Genomic DNA, 17,865 nt, shown 5'->3' with positions numbered 1-17,865 from the left:
AACTGAAAATCTTTTAGGGGAACAGTAAGCAAACAAATATGTAAAAACAAGCTTACGTAATAGAAAATAATCAGGATGAAGGCACTAGAATTAAGAAAATGGAAAGAACTTCCTATAGGAGATTTAACTAAGACTTCATGGAAGACAAGGATGGGGGACATAAAGGAGGGAGAGGAGAACATTCCAAGGGGAAAGGCCAACAATTAAAAGTGCCTAGAGGCAGAATTTGAATTAATGACTCTGTAAAGGTGATTATTTAATTTGATAGAAAAAGTTTCAATTGCTGCTAAACTGATTTTTTTCTTTTACACAGGCAATTAGAAAATTCTTTTCATAGTAATAGGATAGTTACTGTTAATAATTGTTAGAAAACTTGGTAAGATGCAAAAAGGCATTTTTTTCATATAATTTCCATAGTATTTAGAGGTGGAAAAACTAAGTAGAAACAAAAGAATTATTTCTAAATGTTTTAAAATATAAGCACTAGTGCTTATTTAAATATATTTATATCTGCAGCATAAGGAAAGTCTAAATTCTTCATGATTAACAAAGTCTCCTCAGTAATACCCTGCCCACTCATCTTTATCACCTGAGGTCACAATTCAAACCTTATTTCTTATTATTCTATTCCTTATTTTCATTTCTCATTCCTCCTGCCACATCCTAGATCTCTTTAATGTCCCTCTCTTTAGGCACTCATGTCTTCATGGTTTTTGGAATGCCTGTTTTATAGGCAAAATTTGTTTTCTTCTTAGATCTTTTCTCATTTTCAGTCTTTCAGCTCTTGCTGAGACCTGGCTGTCTCCTGATTATAGCTACTCTTGCTTCCTTTTCCAGCACTGGTTCACTTTCACTTACTAGTCACTGACATACTGATCAGGATGGAGGAGTTGGAATACTCCTTGCTCTTCATTGCTACTTCTAGGTTTTCCTTCTTTCAATATCATTTAGTAAACTTAACCACCTAGAATTCTGCTAGTTGTTGTCTGCTAATCTCCAGGACATTCCTTTTCTTTCTTCAGTGAGCTGAGTGCTTGGCTCACAGTATTTTTCTCCTCTCTAACATCTACCCTCATATTGTTTTTTAATATATGTCTTTAACTCAAAATCATTATCATAGTACAATATTAATGCAGTTATTTGTCTTTGAACATAATAGGTACTTGTTGGATATTTCAATGAATTGCATGTCATTAGCTAACATATAGCATAGATTTTTGTGCTCAATTTTGCGTCTTTTTTTTTTTTTTTTTTTTTTTTTTTAAAGCTTTTCAAGGATGACATCAGATATTTATTGACAATGGATAAACTTTGGAGGAAAAGGAAGCCTCCTGTACCTTTAGACTGGACTGAAGTGCAAAGTCAAGGTAAATTTGTACAGATCTTGTGAATACTTACTTTAAATCCTCCATTCCCATATACAAAAATATGTACCCCCATTTGATTGCATTTCTTGTGTAAGTAAATTACTTTGTTTTAGACAGTTTTATACAGTGAAGGTTGTTTTGCTGCTTTCCATAGACTTGATATCTGCCAGTGATCAAAGAAGTCAGATTTCTGTAATAGCATAGTCTATCAGTAAAAAAATGTGTGTAGAATGTTATCAGAAATGTTTATTGGCATGTTTACAGTACTACCTTTAGTCATCTCCTCTCTTGTCCATGCTAAACTTCAGAATGTTGAGGGTGGATGATACAAGCTATTTTGAGGAAGGGGAGGGAACTATTTTCCCTTTTTTTTTTTTTTTTTTTTAAATAGACAAAACCACTATCCCATGTAGGGTCCCAATTAGAATCAAAGTCCTAGTTTTCTGGAAACTTCTTCATTTTATACCTTATGATAGGTAAGATATACCTGAAAGTTATGGATGGTTTGCCAGAATTTAATCTTAATACATTGGTCCTGTAGTACAAACTAACAGACTGCAGTGTTAAACATCTTTCCTCATCAGAAATATAAATGGAGCCGATGATTCTAATGTGTTAAATTGTAATTCTGTTAAATTACTGCCTAGATTGATTGGGCTTATTTTTTCCCAAAATATTTTTGCTTTTTTGAGTATATGCTTGGTTCCTTTTTTAGATTTAATATTAACAAAAAATGGGTTTTTACTATTATATCAGAGATGAGAGAATTCTAATCCAGAGACTAGTAAAAAACTTTAGTAGAAAATCTGATTATAAGTACAGTGGCTTAAGCAATTATTCAAAGGAAAATACTACTGATTGCATCTACAGACAATTTTTTTTTAAGTGAATTGGAAAAAAAAAGTGTTGCTTGCAAACATTTAGAATTTCAGGAATACTAGCTGATTGTGGATTTTTTTGTGTGTGTTATGTTCACTTTTAACTTTTCAGTTGAATTTAGCTTTGTACTTTGAATTCTTTTCAATGTCTGGACATAAATTCTCTGATTCCTATTTTTTTTTCCCTTTTCCACCAAAAGAAAAGGACCTCTTAGCCAGAGTATAACCTCTACTGATAAAATGGCAATGATGCTTGTTTTTATATTGTTGGTGCTCTATTAGAAAGGACTGAGTTCAAATACAGCCTCAGATACTTCCGTCCATTGTAATCTTGTGCAAGCCATTTAATAATCTCTTTTCCTTAGTTTCCTCATCTGTAAAATGATAACACCTGCCTTCCAAAGTTGTTGTGAGAATCAAATGAGATTATGATCCTAAAATGCCAAACATAATGCTTGACAAATAGTAATAAACACTATGTAGATGCTAAGTATTGCTAGCTGTTAAACTATCTACATTAAAAAAAGTGGTAGATTAGAAAATGCAGTTCAACTTCTACACTTCATAGTTTTCTGTTGGTTTTTACAAGTTGCAGAGCATTGACTTTTTGAAGTATGAAGTATGAATGTGAAGACATATTTGAATTTATCATCTAAAGGCTTTTTATTAATTATGTGTGTTGTTGTACTTTGATTATTTTAAAGTACTTGTCTGGTGTTTCATACTCTAACCGGGGGAAGGTTGAGAAGTTGTATGTGGTGACTTGCATTGTAGTATTGTTATGTCTTGCATATATTTTTAATGCCTAACAGTTACATTGACTTTTTTTTTTTTATAGTGCCCGCAGCTGCTTTTGTAGTTCTCTCCCTGTCCTCACTTAGGACTTTTCTGACATATATTCATTCTTGAGCTTGTGTCTCCTAACTAGCTTTTCATTATTGTGCTTTGAGAGGAGAGTTTGGTTTTTGAGATGTGTGTGATACTATCTTTAATTAATTTATTCTTTTTTAGTGCACATTGTTCTATGAATCATGTAGGGAGAGAAAAATCAGAACAAAAGGGAAAAACTATGGGGGAGAAAAAATAAAGCAGAAAAATAGAAGTAAACATAGCATGTGTTGATTTGCATTCAATCTCTAGAGTTCTTTATTTGGATGAAGATTGCATTTTCTATCCAAAATCCATTGGCATTGCTTTACATCACTGATCTGCTGAGAAGAACTAAGTCTTTCATAGTTGGTCATTGCATTTTCTTGCTGATATTATGTACAATATATTCCTAGTTCTGTTTGTTTCACTCAGCATTAGTTAATGTAAATCTTTCCAGGCCTTTCTAAAATGAGCTTATACATAATTTTTTATAGAATAATAATATTCTATTATCTTCATATATCTCAACTTGTTTAGCCATTCCCCAACTGATGGGCATCTACTGATTTTCCAATTCTTTGCTACCACAAAAAGAACTGCTACAGATATTTTTGCACATGTGGGTCCTTTTCCCTTTGTGATTTCTTTGGATACAGACCCAGTAGTGTGTGCTACTGTCATTTAGTCCTTATTATTATTACTATTATACCTGTCTTATAAATGGTTATTTTATTTTCCTAGAAAGTAGCTTCCTACCACTTTTTAAAAAACTTATTTTATATGATTAATTTTTTGCTGTTTTTTTCACTTGCCTTGAGAAAACACAAATCATCTAAAATTTCACTTTGGTAGCTGGATGGAATAGGGAGAACAGGCACATATACTATTGAATGCTGTTGTCAGTGGTTCAGGTAAGAAATTTTAAAGGTCTTTGACAGGCCTTGTGTTTTTCCTTGTGAGTGGAGAGAAGTGATCATTGTAAGGGAGATGGCTAAAACTTGGCAATGTATGAGATGAAAAATTACAGGGAGTTGAGGATGACTCTTGAGTGTTTGGAAAGATTTTTTTTTTTTAAATACATTTTTCCTTTTATATAGCTTTAGTGTTTGGGTTTTTCAGAGATCATGCTAGCAAAGTACAGCTAGCAAATCCAATTTAAAAATAAAATTTTCAGTACAGTCTGGTAATAGAAGGTGTTTTAGTTGTTCAGTGATCAACTTATCTAGATTTGTAGTGCCTCTTTACCAGATTGGCTTGACTGACAAATTATTTTGGCCAAAGAAACTTTTGAAAACTGTTTGCTTAATTCATAATGGTTTTGGGATCTGCACCAGTGGAGGGAAGGCAACTCTGATAGTTATAGAGCCATAAGATACTTACTGAACTATAGTCCTAGCCAGTGTGAATTATTGTTCTCCTGTTTCTGCTTTATTATTGTGAATAACTTCCTGAAAATCTTTTCAGAATTGTAAAAATATTATTCATATTTATCATTTTCATTGTCATTTTGTTATGTTGATAGATCATAGTTTATGCAACTATTCATTAACATAGATATTTGTAATTTCTAGTTCTTTTGCTATTACAAATAATGCTTAGATGTAGTTTTGAAAAGATCTTTTTATATCTTTATTGTCATTTAGGACTTCTTTACAATAAAGGGATCAGAAGATCTAAGTGTATGATTGATTATCTTTGTGTTTCCTTATTTCTTTCAAAAAAGATTTTTTTTATCACCACACTTCTGTTTTCAAATCTATAAGGATTAGGTTTTAATCATTTCTTACTTTTGCCTTTTTTTGTACTTTGCCACTTTTATGGGTATGAAGTGATACCACAGCGCTAGGATTTTTGCATTTCTCTGAATATTAATGAGATTGATAATTTTTCTATGATTATTTTAGTAATATGTATTGTCCTTTTATAAATTCTATGTATATTTGAAATTTTATCCAGTAGTGATTGATTCAGGAGAATTGTCCTTAAATGTTTGTAATTTCAGGAATTTTAAATGTTTAGTTTTTATATTATGGCTCCTGAAATATTTTCCCCAAATAAACATTTTTATCTTGGTTAAATTTGATTTTTAATGTAATTAAATCTGTAAAGGGCTAGAACTGAGCAATGCACTTGGATAATGAAGCATGTGAGACTAATTGCCAATTGGACGGTTCCCTATTAACTTGTTTGAAGGTTGACCCTCCCCAGCTGTTCTGTGCTGACTCCTTTGGTGAGACAAAGAGGGGGAAGTGACGGGTGTGGGAGGAGTAGGAGGAGGAATAGTCTCTCCAGGCATTTGAGGGAGGAAGGTGTGTGTGAGGTTGTTAGGCCTAACCCCCTGACCTTGACCGTAAAAGATAAAGAATTAAGACGTTTAGTGATACTGACTCCAGCTGATTTCTGGGAAGACAGAGTTCCAGCATAAATTTACCTTATTCCTTATGATTTCTTCTCTAAAAATTAATTTTTTTATTTTGATATTATGTTACTAATGTTCAGGAATTGCTTCTGTTTAATTTACTCAGTATAAACAATGGTAAGGATGCTAATGGTGATATTTGATAAAAGATTTATGCCCAAGTTAATAATATCTTTTTTTCCCCTCTACTTGAAGAAATAAATATAGGAGATCAACAAAATGAATCCACATTAGGTTTAAAAGACCAACAGGTTCTGGATGTCAAAAGCTATGCACGTCTTTTTTCAAAAAGTATTGAAACCTTGAGAGTTCATCTTGCTGAGAAAGGTGATGGTGCTGAACTCATATGGGACAAGGTTAGTTGAGAAAATGCAGTATTTAACATACTAAGAATATGTTTTAATTGTAGAGCTGCTCTTTTGAAGCAATATTAGCCACACTGGGGATTTTTTAGGGAGGCATTTTAAATGCCAAATGAGTCACATTTCAAATGTTTGGGAAATTTATCAGATTTTTGTTTTTTCTTGAATGCAAATTAGTGGGTATTAACAATGATTGGGCAGCTAGATGATGCAGTAGATAGTGTGCTAGTCATCTTCCTGAGTTCAAATCTGGCTTCTGACATTTAGTAGCTGTGTGACTCTGGGCAAGTAACTTAATCCTGTTTACCTCACTTTTCTTATATGCAAAATGAGCTAGAGAAAACAATAGCAAAACACTTAAGCTTCTTTGCCAAAAAAAAAAACTCCCAAAAAACAACCCCCTAAGGGGGTAACAAAGAGTCAGACACAACTGAAAAAATATATTTAAAAAGGACTTTTCCTCTCAAGTATCACAGTAGTTTTAAAATGGGTATGATGTGTACTGTCTGATTTTCAGGGTTATTGTGATGAAAGTGTTTTGAGAATCTGTGAGTAAATACAAGTTGTTGTGGTTTTTTTTCTCATAAAACATTTTTTGTGGATAAATGTCCAGTAATAAAATTTATGGTGTACATAAGTGAAAGAAAAAATTGGCCTGGCTTAAAATAATTTTAAAAACCTAAAAAATGTTATTTTCTGAGTGTGTTTATAGAGTGGGTACCTTTAATCTTTAAAGATTTTTTTTTCTCTTGAATTATTGACAGGATGATCCATCAGCAATGGATTTTGTTACATCTGCAGCAAACCTCAGAATGCATATTTTCAGTATGAATATGAAGAGCAGATTTGATATCAAATGTAAGCTTTACTTTCCTTACTCCTGGGTCAAATCACCTTCATCTTTAAAGCTTTTCTGTTTTTTTTTTTTTTTTTTTTTTTTTAATATATTTAAAATAAACTTAAAAAAAAAGTTTTTCTTGTAAACATTTATCTTTTTTTTTTTTCAGCTATGGCTGGAAATATCATTCCTGCAATTGCTACTACCAACGCGGTGATTGCTGGGCTGATAGTCCTAGAAGGTTTGAAAATTTTATCAGGAAAAATAGATCAGTGTAGAACGGTGAGTTATAGATAAGATTTTCAAGTTTTGTTTCTGAAGTCATATCTTCTATATCTAATTTATTTTGTGGGTATGTTGCCCCCAAGATCTTTTTGAACAAACAGCCAAATCCAAGAAAGAAACTACTTGTACCATGTGCATTGGATCCTCCCAACCCTAATTGTTATGTTTGTGCTAGCAAGCCTGAGGTAACAGTGAAATTGAATGTCCACAAAGTCACAGTCCTTACATTACAGGATAAGGTGAGTATAATGAAAGTTTCTTTTTATCAAATGCAATCTCTGCTTTGACTACAATATTAAATTTTGGAGATATCCTAGTGCTATTACTTTCTTTTTCCTTCTCAAAAAATTCCAAACTTCCCTTTGTCCTTATTATTGGTAAAATCATGACCTAAATAAATGCCCAGGTATAAAAATCAGAAAGGGACTGCACTATAATTGTCTTCAAACGACAAGAGTTTCTCTTGAATCAAAACCTAAATGTTAAACCTGTATTTGTTAAAGGAGTATTTATTCACTACTAGAAAATACTAGTGCTTTCCTTGTTTTATTGATATTGGGGATCTGGTCATATCATCTATGAAGAATGGCATTTAAAAAGGACTGGATTTGGATTCTGAGGTTCTGGGTTCAAGACCTGCCTTTGCTACCTGTCTACTTCTCTGTGATCTTGGACAAGACATTTAGATTTCTGACCCCTAGCTTCCTCATTTTTTTTTTTTTTTCTGAGGCAATTGGGGTTAAGTGGCTTGCCCAGGGTCACATAGCTAGGAAGTGTAAAGGGTCTGAGGCCGGATTTGAACTCGGGTCCTCCTCACTTCAGGGCCAGTGCTCTATCCACTACGCCATCTAGCTGCCCCCAGCTTCCTCATTTTAAAGAATGACAAATTTTAAGAATGTTTTGAGATTGTCTTAAAATTGAATAATATCCATTTTTGAATGGGACTGATTTAGATTTAAAGAAATGAGAGTTCTCATGATAAGAACTATGTAACTTAAAATCATTTTATAAGACTAAATTTTAAAACATCTGTTGTGATGCAGATTAAAAGACCATATTGGAAAGGAGGAGGAAAATAGTGCTGCTGAAAAATAATTCTGCAGGGTTTTGTTGATGTAAAATATGTCAGTGGCATGAATCTTTTTCCTTTTTAGATAGTGAAAGAAAAATTTGCTATGGTAGCGCCAGATGTACAGATTGAAGATGGTAAAGGAACCATCCTCATATCTTCAGAAGAGGGAGAAACAGAAGGTATTCATTATATATATTAGCTTTTCTTATTTATTTGGAGAATTGCTGAGGTAGTATTATTTCTTTCATTAAGGATTTGAGGACTTGCTTTGAATACAGTTTTGTACTAGACATTGGAATCCAGAAAGAACTGTAAATCTTTTTGGATTTAACAGAAGTCCTGTTGTTTTAGTGTTGAAAATTTCAGCAGCTTTGGTTTATGTGTGTTGACTACATAGCTATGCTTGACTTGGCTGTCTTAATAGGGGATAAAATTAATGAAGCCAGAGATGCAGTTGTAAACTCTGCCTGGACCAGTTTGTTTGCTTGTTCTTATTGATAAATTCTTATTATTAATCCTAGGGTGATGGTTAAAATTGTGAAATAATGGCATAGATACTAAATCAAGGGAATTATTTCTGTTTGAAATGCAAGACTCTCTTGCAAAAGTCCTATAAAAGGAATTGTCACTTTTCAGATGGTGATGTCAATTTTGTGTAAAGGGGTTAAGCATAGTTTCAATTTTATCATCTTTAATAGGGTACAGTTTATTTAAAATGTATTTCATTGTTATAGAAAAATCATGTATTTTATTATTTGAATTCTATCAATTTTCTAGCTAATAATCATAAGAAGTTGTCAGAATTTGGAATTAGAAATGGCAGCAGGCTTCAAGCAGATGATTTCCTACAGGATTATACATTATTGATCAATGTCCTCCATAGGTAGGAATTTTTATTATTCTAAAATAAAATTATATAAATATGTATAATTTAAATTAAGTGTAAAGGTTATTTTCTTTAAAATCTCATTGTTCTTGTAAAACATCAATACACTTGTGACTCAGGTAGCTACTGATTTTTTTGGTACAAACATAATAGAAATTTGGAGATCTAGAAATGTAAATGGACGTTTTATAACTATTTTAAGTAAGTAAAGGAAAGGAATCATATAAATGTTGATTATTAGTATTCAGAAAAGCTGATTTTTTTTTTTTAATAGTTTGGTTAGAAAGTGATATTCAGAATTTCAATTTATGCAGGTCTTTACCTTAGTAAAAAAACCCAAAAACCTTACTTCCCCCCTCCCCCCCAAATGCAGCTAATGATAGCTCATGTTTATGAAGTGTTTTGGGAAATAATATTTTTACTTATATCAGCATTATAAAAATATGAATCATACAAGTTTTGGTCATTGGGACCAACTTAGAATTTAATTGTATTTTATATAAATTTTCTAGAAGTAAAAACTGTTGTTTGTTAGTGTGAAAGGCAAGATGCCCCCCCCAAAAAAAAAATTACTTCCCTTGGTTAAGTGGGGAGGGAGAGCCCAGTGATCTCTAAGAGGCTATAGCTTGTCATAATCCTAGTTTGATGTAGGCACGGCTAGGTCTAGCAGTTTATAATACCGCTGAGAGGCAAAGGTTTTACAAAAAGACATTGAGGAAATCTCACTAAGTTATTTCTGATTGGTTTCTTATTTTTGATATCATATAGCTATCTGGGATTGGAACTTTTCAGTATACTTACCAGGAAGTTTAAAATAAAGCATTTAACTGGATCATGATGACTTTTTGTGATGCATGTAAATCATGGACTATCTATTAAACAGGTTGCTTTGAGGAAAAATAAACTTCAGAGCTATAGAAATGTGAACTATTATTTATAAGTGATATGTTTAACTTCTCTTAAGGAATCTTATAATCCTTCTGAATCGTTAAAAGACTCCTTATTTTCAGTATAGTCTGATTATTTGTATTTTGTTACCTCTGATTACTATGATCCACTCCATTTCTCATCCATACCAGAGAGTTTATTGTAAAAAGGCAGTTTGTTACCTTTATTTTAAAATGTAACTTTTTTACAGTGATGATCTAGAAAAAGATGTGGAATTTGAAGTTGTTGGAGATGCCCCTGAAAAAGTGGGGCCAAAGCAAACAGAACAGGCAGCTAAAAACATCAGTAATGGCAGTGATGATGGGGCACAGCCATCTACATCAACAGGTAAATAACTTCACAGAATCTCAGAATTGGAAGGGGGACCTCCAGCCATCTAGAACAATACATATTTGACAAGGAGCCCCTCTAAAACATACTGAACAAATGATTATTCAGCCTTTGTTTGAAGAACTTCAGTGAAGGGGCAACCTACTACTTTCTGAAGTAACCCTTTCCATTTTTGGATGGTTTTTCTTGTTAGGAAAATTTCCCTTATCACTTTGCCTCTTTGCAGTTTCTTTACATAGTTTTGCTCTCCAGAGGCCAAGCTATAATTTTTTAAGTGTGTTTATAAGGTTACAAGTCTAAATCTTCCATATAATAGTCTCTTAGACTTTTGAATAGAACTATCATGTTTTCCTGAAGTTTTGTCTTCTCTAGGTTAAATATTCCCAATTCCTCTACCTAATCTTCATTTGCCAGGAACTCAAGGTTTTTCACCATCCTCTTTCCCTTTTCCAGCTTGTCAATGCCCTTTTAAAAATGTACCTAGAACTGAACATAATTCTCTAGGACAAATATTCTGATCAGGGCAGAATTCAATGGTGAGACTTATTACTTACACCTGAATATCATTTTCTCTAATAATGTAACCCAAGACAACATTAGCTTTTTTTGATATTATGTCATACTGTTGAAGCATGTCATATCTTTCTCTCCCTTCCCCTCTTCCTTCCCCTCCAAGCCATTACATTTTTTTCAAACTGCTGTTTAGCCACACCTTTCTCCCCTTTTTTCTTCTTGTGATGCTAGGTTGCTGTTGCTGTTTTTTTTTTTTTTTTTTTTTAAATTCAAGCATAAGACTTTATATCTTCCCTTTTATATTCTTTCTGACTTGATTTGGCCCAGTGTTTTAGCCTATAAGTAGCTTTTTAGATTCTGCCTTTCATTGTGTATAATAATCTCTTCCACTTTTAGGTAATCTACAGGTTTGGTAATTTTGTCATTTGTCATCTTATTTAGGTCAGTGATTAAAAGTTTTAACCAGCACAGGTTTAAACCACATATTCCTGGAATCCTCCTTTGGAGACTTTTCTAGGCAACATTGAACTAGTGGTCTCTTCATGCCTCACCAACAATATCTAAATTTACCTAAGCAGAACTATTGTCTAGCCTAAATCTCTTCATCTTTTATACAAGAATAGTAGTATTAGGCTTTGTCAAATATTTTGCAAAAATCTAGCTAAATTATATTTTATATTTCTGTGATATAGTTTTAACATCACAAAGGGAAATAAGATTATTTCTTAATGAAACCATGTGATTACTGTTTCCTGTTTTATAACCTTTCAATATAATACATTCCACAGTTTTGCCAGGAATCTCCATCCTATTTCCTGGTCTCTAATTGGCAGATGCCAATCTCTCCTCTTTGAAATTTGAGACATTTGTCCTACTCCAGTTTTGTAGTACTTCAGTCTCCACAAACTTTCATTGATGACAGTGTTTCATCACAGTTACAGTTATAATCACATCTGCCAGGCCACATTAAGTATATAGGCATATATTGTCTCTGGTGATATGAAGTCAAAGGTGCTCTTCCCTGGTTATGAAATTTAATTCTCAAGAGGGAAATGGTTATCAATTTTGAAATCTGACATGGAAACTTTCTATGACTGCTTGATTTTCTTGGTGTCTTCTGAAATAAATGCTGTTTAAGTGCCAGAAGGTGTGGAATTATTTTTGTTTTTAAGATGGGACTTTGTATATGGGAGGTATCAAGAACTTGAATCTGGGGAAAGACACATAGAAACATTTGACAGCAATTTAATCATGAGTGAGCAGTGATAGTTTACAATTGGATAAATTATTGGTGTTTGCTGGTACATAAAGGAGGCATTCTCAATTCCCGTCTTTGAAACACAAAGGTAAATTTTATTCTCAATAGTATTTTATTTTTCCAAATACATGTGAAGAGATAATTTCAATATTCATTTTTGTGAGACTTTGTGTTCCAAGTTTTTTTTTCCTTCTTCCCTTATCTCTCCTTTCTCCAAGACAGCAAGCAATCTATAGAGGCTAAATTCAAAGATAAACTTATCTGCCAAAAATGATTTATAGATGCAGAATTAGGACATTTTTAAGTGTTAGCAGTGCTGTGGAATCTTGGACAAATCTTCCTCACTAGCTTAGGCTCTGCATTCACTTTATGAAATGTTATGTTCATTGACTATTTTGTCAAAGATTCTATTTTACCAATTGTAGAAAATATGTAGAACAATACAACATTGATAGCATTTACTATGTAGCAAGAGAAATAAGACACAACTACAATGTAAGGTAGAATATGAAGAGTGGTGAAAGAAAAATACAGAGTCCTGATAAAAAAGAGATCACTTATGGATGGGAGAGTGGAATATAGGATCAGGTAAAGCTGAGTTTGAGTGAGTTTGAGATGGGCTTTGATGGATAGGTAGAGAATTGGAGCTAGGAAAGGAATGTTTTTGCAAGTAGAAGGAGTAATGTGAGCAGATATACAGATTAGGGAAATTGTGGGGTTGGTGGGTAAGTAGAGAATTGTCTTGCCTGGCTGAAGCTTCAAAATGCACAAAGAGTAGTAAAGATTAGTCTAATCCAAACTTCATAGGAGCCTTGAATGTCAAGTTGGAGAAGTTTAGACTTCATTTGGTATGAAATGGAGAAGTACTGGAGGGACCAAGGAGAAATGGCTTTGTTAGAACTATGCTTAGGAAGTTTATTTTTTTTTTTTCCTGGTAATTGGGGAGGGAGGAGAAAAAAGTTCATTTCAATAACATTTATTCGGTGTTCAGTGTGTACAGGTCATTTGTAGTATGGCATCTGATCTCTGGTGATGACATTGGGAATAATGAAGAAGATGGAAGAGAACTTAGGAAATGATTGAATTAGAGAAAATAATTTTAAGATGGCTGATGTTTTCAATTTATATGACTGAGAATCATAGTAGTACCCTTGACAAGAATAGATCAATTTGGAGTTGGGGGAAGATTATCATTTTAGCCTTATTATTAACCAAGAATTTCTTTGTCATGGGCTTCCTAAGATTATGATAACATCTCTTGACCTTTCTAGAGTGGAGTATGAATATGCTTCTTGGATTTAGTGAAACTTGTATTTCATTGTATACTTAGTTATTTTCAAACTGCTTTTAATCAAGTATTAAAGTGAGCTACTTTTTCTTTGTCTTACATTCTTCATTCTGGATCCTTTTTTACTTTTTAGGAAAGCCACTCTTGGTCTCATACTCTAGAAATCTTAAAAAGGGATTGTAAAACTCAAATCTGAATTGTGTATATGTCTTAAGAAACTTAAATTGAAATTGCATTTTTTTTTTGATAAACAATATGTGAACCATTCTTGTGACTTTGATCGATTTCTCACTGAAAATTGAATGACACATTGCTCTCTGAGAAGAGTGCAGTAGTTTTACAAGAATAGTAATTTGAAATGTGAAAATCACATGGAAGCATAGTTCATCATAGACTAGTATTTAAAAGTGACTTTTTTTTTTAATAAGCTCAAGATCAAGATGATGTGCTGATCGTTGATTCAGATGAAGAAGGCTCTTCAAGTAATGCTGATGTCACTGAGGAAGATACAGCCCGGAAGAGAAAGTTAGACGATAAAGACCATATCAACGCAAAGAGGCCACGTACAGAACAGTCTGAAGAGCTAGATGACATTATAGCATTAGACTGAATGAAAATAAACTATTCTTCATTTTCTTACTGTCTTATGTTATCTGGGCATTTGTGTTAAATGGCCAGAACTAGACTATTTATGTCCTTTGTTCCAAAGGAAAATCACATCACTGACTTGAAAATGAGTCTTTCTCCTTGATAAAACATTCATTCGGATAGAACCATTAGAAATATTCCAGTATGCTATATCGAGTGTAGTAGGAATTTAGTTTTTAAATACTTGAAGAGAAGTATTTGCTTAAACAGTCATTAGATAAAAGACAATACACAGTGCATGTTACAGCTTTTTATGTAAATACCTTTAGATATAAGTCAGTAGTTAAAAGTACTGTGGTTTAGTAAAATTAATACCTTGGTTATAAATATTACACCTTTATTTTTGGCTAGGAAAAATATTTTAGCTCAGATTTGATTGTTTTTCACATCTTCAACTAAACTGAGATGAATTCAAAGATGCTTCAAGTGCTGTGTGTTGAAAATTGTTTTAAAATATCAACTGGCACTATGTACATTACTATAAAACAATGTTAATTTACTCAATTTTTCAGCTTGTACTGCCTGGTATGTCAGCATCAGAAAATTTTTGTGTATTGTTACAGTTTCAGGTTATTTATATTTGATGTTTTGTAAAACTCAAATACTCCTGTACCTTAAAAGGACCAAATAAATGATATCTGAATACTTGCTATACATGCCTGTACAGTCCAAGTTAATGCTGACATTGTTGTGGGTTTTACATAGTATCAGTATCTTGCACACATATTTTTGTTTTGAAAAGCCTAAAGCATACGTAGAATTTGAAAACTAGATCTGTGGAAGGGTAATTTTAAAGTTGCTCTCTAATAAAATGTTTTCTTGAAATGTTAGCTAGAACAGTTGACTAATGTTCTAGAAAAACATGCTAAAGAAGAGTAGTTTGAGAGTTGCCTTTTCAGAAGATTTTGTATATATTTCTTATAATGAGGAAATTTGTTTTATACTCAAGACTTTCAGCCTTATTCACGTAAAGGTGATGTTTTGATTTCAAATATTTGTAAAAATGTAAAGGGATGTGGCAATTAATTGGTTGGCGAGGGTGAGAGAGAAATGGAGTATGACATCCAGGTTTTGAGCTTGAGTATTGGAAAGGATGGAGTTGCCCTTAATCATAGAGAATATAGGTGGGTAGAACAGGGAGGAATTGGGGGTAAATGATACTGAATAATGCAGTTTTTGGACATGTTGAAAAATTTTTAGGGGACATTTTGAGATGTCTAGGCAGTTGGAGATTCAAGAATGTAGGTCAGGAGAGATTGGGACTAAATAAATGGATTTAGGATTCACTGGCATTAAGATTATAAATAAATCCATGATTTAGTCAATGAGATGACTTAAAAGAAATAGGTTGTAAGAGAGATCCTTGGGGGAGGAGTTAACCATTAACCCCATGGTTAATGTGACCTGGATGAAGAACCTGCAATGGAAACTGAGGAGTAATCAGAAAGGAGACCCAGAAGCACAATGTCATGAAAACCTTGGAGAAGAGAAGGAACAACAGTATCAAGGGTTGGAAAAAGATCAAAGAGTATCAGGATTGAGAAAACACCATTGGATTTGCCAATTAAAAAAATCCATTGGTAACTTTAGAGAGAGGAGTTTTAGTTGAATCATGAAGCTGGAAGCCAGAGTGCAGAGGAAGCAAAGTAAGTACAGTCATTTATTGTAGATGGCTTTCTAAAGGAATTTAGCCACAAAATGATATAGGAGGATAGCAATTAGAAATGGATGGATTAAAGGAGTTCTGAGTTAGAGTAGAAATGGGCGTGTTTGTAGGTGGTACAAGATGCAGTCAGTAGATTGAAGATGTGAGAGTGGGGAAAATCTGGAGATGGTGGGATGAAATGTGATCACTTGTACATACAATAAAGGTTTGCCTTGGCAAGAAGTGCCACCTCTAAATGTGAAATGGTGAAAGAGGAGATATGTAATGTGCTTTAAAACTCTTAAAATGCTAAATAAATGTCAGCTATTATTTGGAGCTGAATAGGGTGTTAGAAGTAATCTCATTCAACCCCTACATTTTATCTTAAGTAACAGACAGAGAAATTACAGTCATTGCTTAGTGGGTGATAGAACTAACATTTGAACTTCTAAATCCAGAGATCTGTATTTTTGTGACAGGATTGTGTTTTGTCCAGAAGTTAACAGGGAGCTAGCCATAGAAACTTTTTAAGTAAGGGAGTGAGTTGTGAATTAGGAAGATCATTTGGTAGCTGTATAAAGACACATTTATTTACCTATGAGCATGTCTGAAGGACATGTAGTATGAAAAGGATCTTAGGGTCCAAACAGGACTATATATTACTAATACTTAAGATGGCTTACTAGCCTCCCTGTGCACCTATAAGATAATTTTCATCATGCTTTTTCTTGAGGTTTGGGGTCACAAGTGAAAGTTAGAACAATCTATCTTTATAGGTACTAAAAATACCTAGTGATGTATGCTACCTGAGACCAAGTAACCACAGATTCTTTAGAAATATTTACTGTTGCTTAGATTTCCTTTATTCCTTCTTCCTTTCTCTGTGTCTATGAGGTCTTATTCTTGGATTTGCTATGCATATCCCAAACTTTTCAAGCAGATTCAACCTCCATAACATTTTTTGGTAATCCTTTTTTTCCCACTTTCCAACCTAGTTCAGACTTCCATAACCTCTTGCTTCCACTATTCTAATAGATTTCTAATTTTTCCCTGATTTCATTTAATTAGCCAATTCATTCTGTACACAACTGCTAAAATAATCTTCCTAAAGTTTGGCCATAACATTTTCATGCTCAAAAATCTTCATTTTTCTGTTGTCTCTAGGTTAAATTACCTTAATCAGGTATCTAAGACTTTCCACGATTTACTTTCAGCATACCTCATGCTTTATTTACATTTTACTTTCCATATTCAATGTTCTAGGAAAAGTTGACTACTTATTTCCCAAACATGATGGTTTTTTCTCCCAGTTTTGCCTTCAGAAAAGGCTTTCATGAAATATACTTTAATTTCTGCCTCTCAATGTCCTTATATTTTGTCAGGGTTCATTTAAGTGGCAAGTAGGTCCTTCCCCAAAGTCTCCCCAATTTTTTTCCAATAACCTCTCCAATAACCTTGTATTTATGTGTACACGTTGTATTTCCCTCAGTGGAATGTAAATTCCTTGAGAGCAAGGATTGTTTTGTATTTGTACATTTAGAATCCCAAAACACATTAGGTCCCTATGCATAAGTTGCTGAGCTATATGCTGAAGCACTTTGCACACGAATATTTATTAAAGGCAGCAAATGTATTAGCATAGGTTAGACTAGAAGAATAAAATTGCATTTTTCTTTTGAAATATTCAATAATACAGTCTAGATTTTTCCCAACGAGCCAAAATGATTATAGGTTTTCTGTACTGGGAAATTACAAAAATAGAGATAACCTACTTTGCAGTAAACTTGTAATTGTTTCTCTTAAGTACAAAATTTTTCTTTAAAAAAGAAAAAGTTTCTTTGACTTTAGATGTTTGCCCATATTTTTTTCCTGTTGGACCCATAGCTGGAAGCTATGAAGAGACTGATTTGGCCCAAAAATAAAATGTTATTTAAAATTAGTTTTCCAAAAATGTAATAGATTGAACTGAATAGTGAGCTTTCCATCACTAGATATTTTCCAGCACATACTAAATATTGTAGTGGACTCTTACAGTGAGAGATGGACTAGGCTTTAGACTTTTTCTCAGCTCAGATTTTAAGGTTAGAAAAGCTGGATTTTGCTCTCTATACTTTTTCCACACTTAACTTTCTTTTCTTTGTGGCTCTCTTATATTTGCTGAGCAGGTAGGCCATAGCAACAGAAAATAGGCTCTGGTTTCCAGTATTTGACAAATTACATGCAACTTCCATTCAAACAGAAATAACAGCTGCATAGAA

The 17,865-nt window shown here is 33.1% G+C and overlaps 1 protein-coding gene across 1 annotated transcript in view; it reads left to right on the top strand.

The window, feature by feature from the left end:
• UBA2 (ubiquitin like modifier activating enzyme 2) overlaps window positions 1-14,614 on the top strand; it is a 28,671-nt gene extending 14,057 nt beyond the window's left edge. Inside the window, exons 9-17 of the mRNA XM_074293198.1 lie at window positions 1,268-1,367; window positions 5,730-5,890; window positions 6,661-6,754; window positions 6,904-7,016; window positions 7,103-7,258; window positions 8,174-8,270; window positions 8,869-8,974; window positions 10,116-10,252; window positions 13,743-14,614. Of these exons, the coding sequence (XP_074149299.1) occupies window positions 1,268-1,367; window positions 5,730-5,890; window positions 6,661-6,754; window positions 6,904-7,016; window positions 7,103-7,258; window positions 8,174-8,270; window positions 8,869-8,974; window positions 10,116-10,252; window positions 13,743-13,924 (1,146 nt within the window). The 3' untranslated portion in view covers window positions 13,925-14,614. The remainder of the gene's footprint in view (window positions 1-1,267; window positions 1,368-5,729; window positions 5,891-6,660; window positions 6,755-6,903; window positions 7,017-7,102; window positions 7,259-8,173; window positions 8,271-8,868; window positions 8,975-10,115; window positions 10,253-13,742) is intronic.
• Window positions 14,615-17,865: the final 3,251 nt, after the last annotated feature.

This window comes from Sminthopsis crassicaudata, chromosome 2 (genome assembly GCF_048593235.1).
Source record: "Sminthopsis crassicaudata isolate SCR6 chromosome 2, ASM4859323v1, whole genome shotgun sequence".
Lineage (NCBI taxonomy): Eukaryota > Metazoa > Chordata > Mammalia > Dasyuromorphia > Dasyuridae > Sminthopsis > Sminthopsis crassicaudata.
This window is presented reverse-complemented; position numbering and strand designations above follow the sequence as displayed.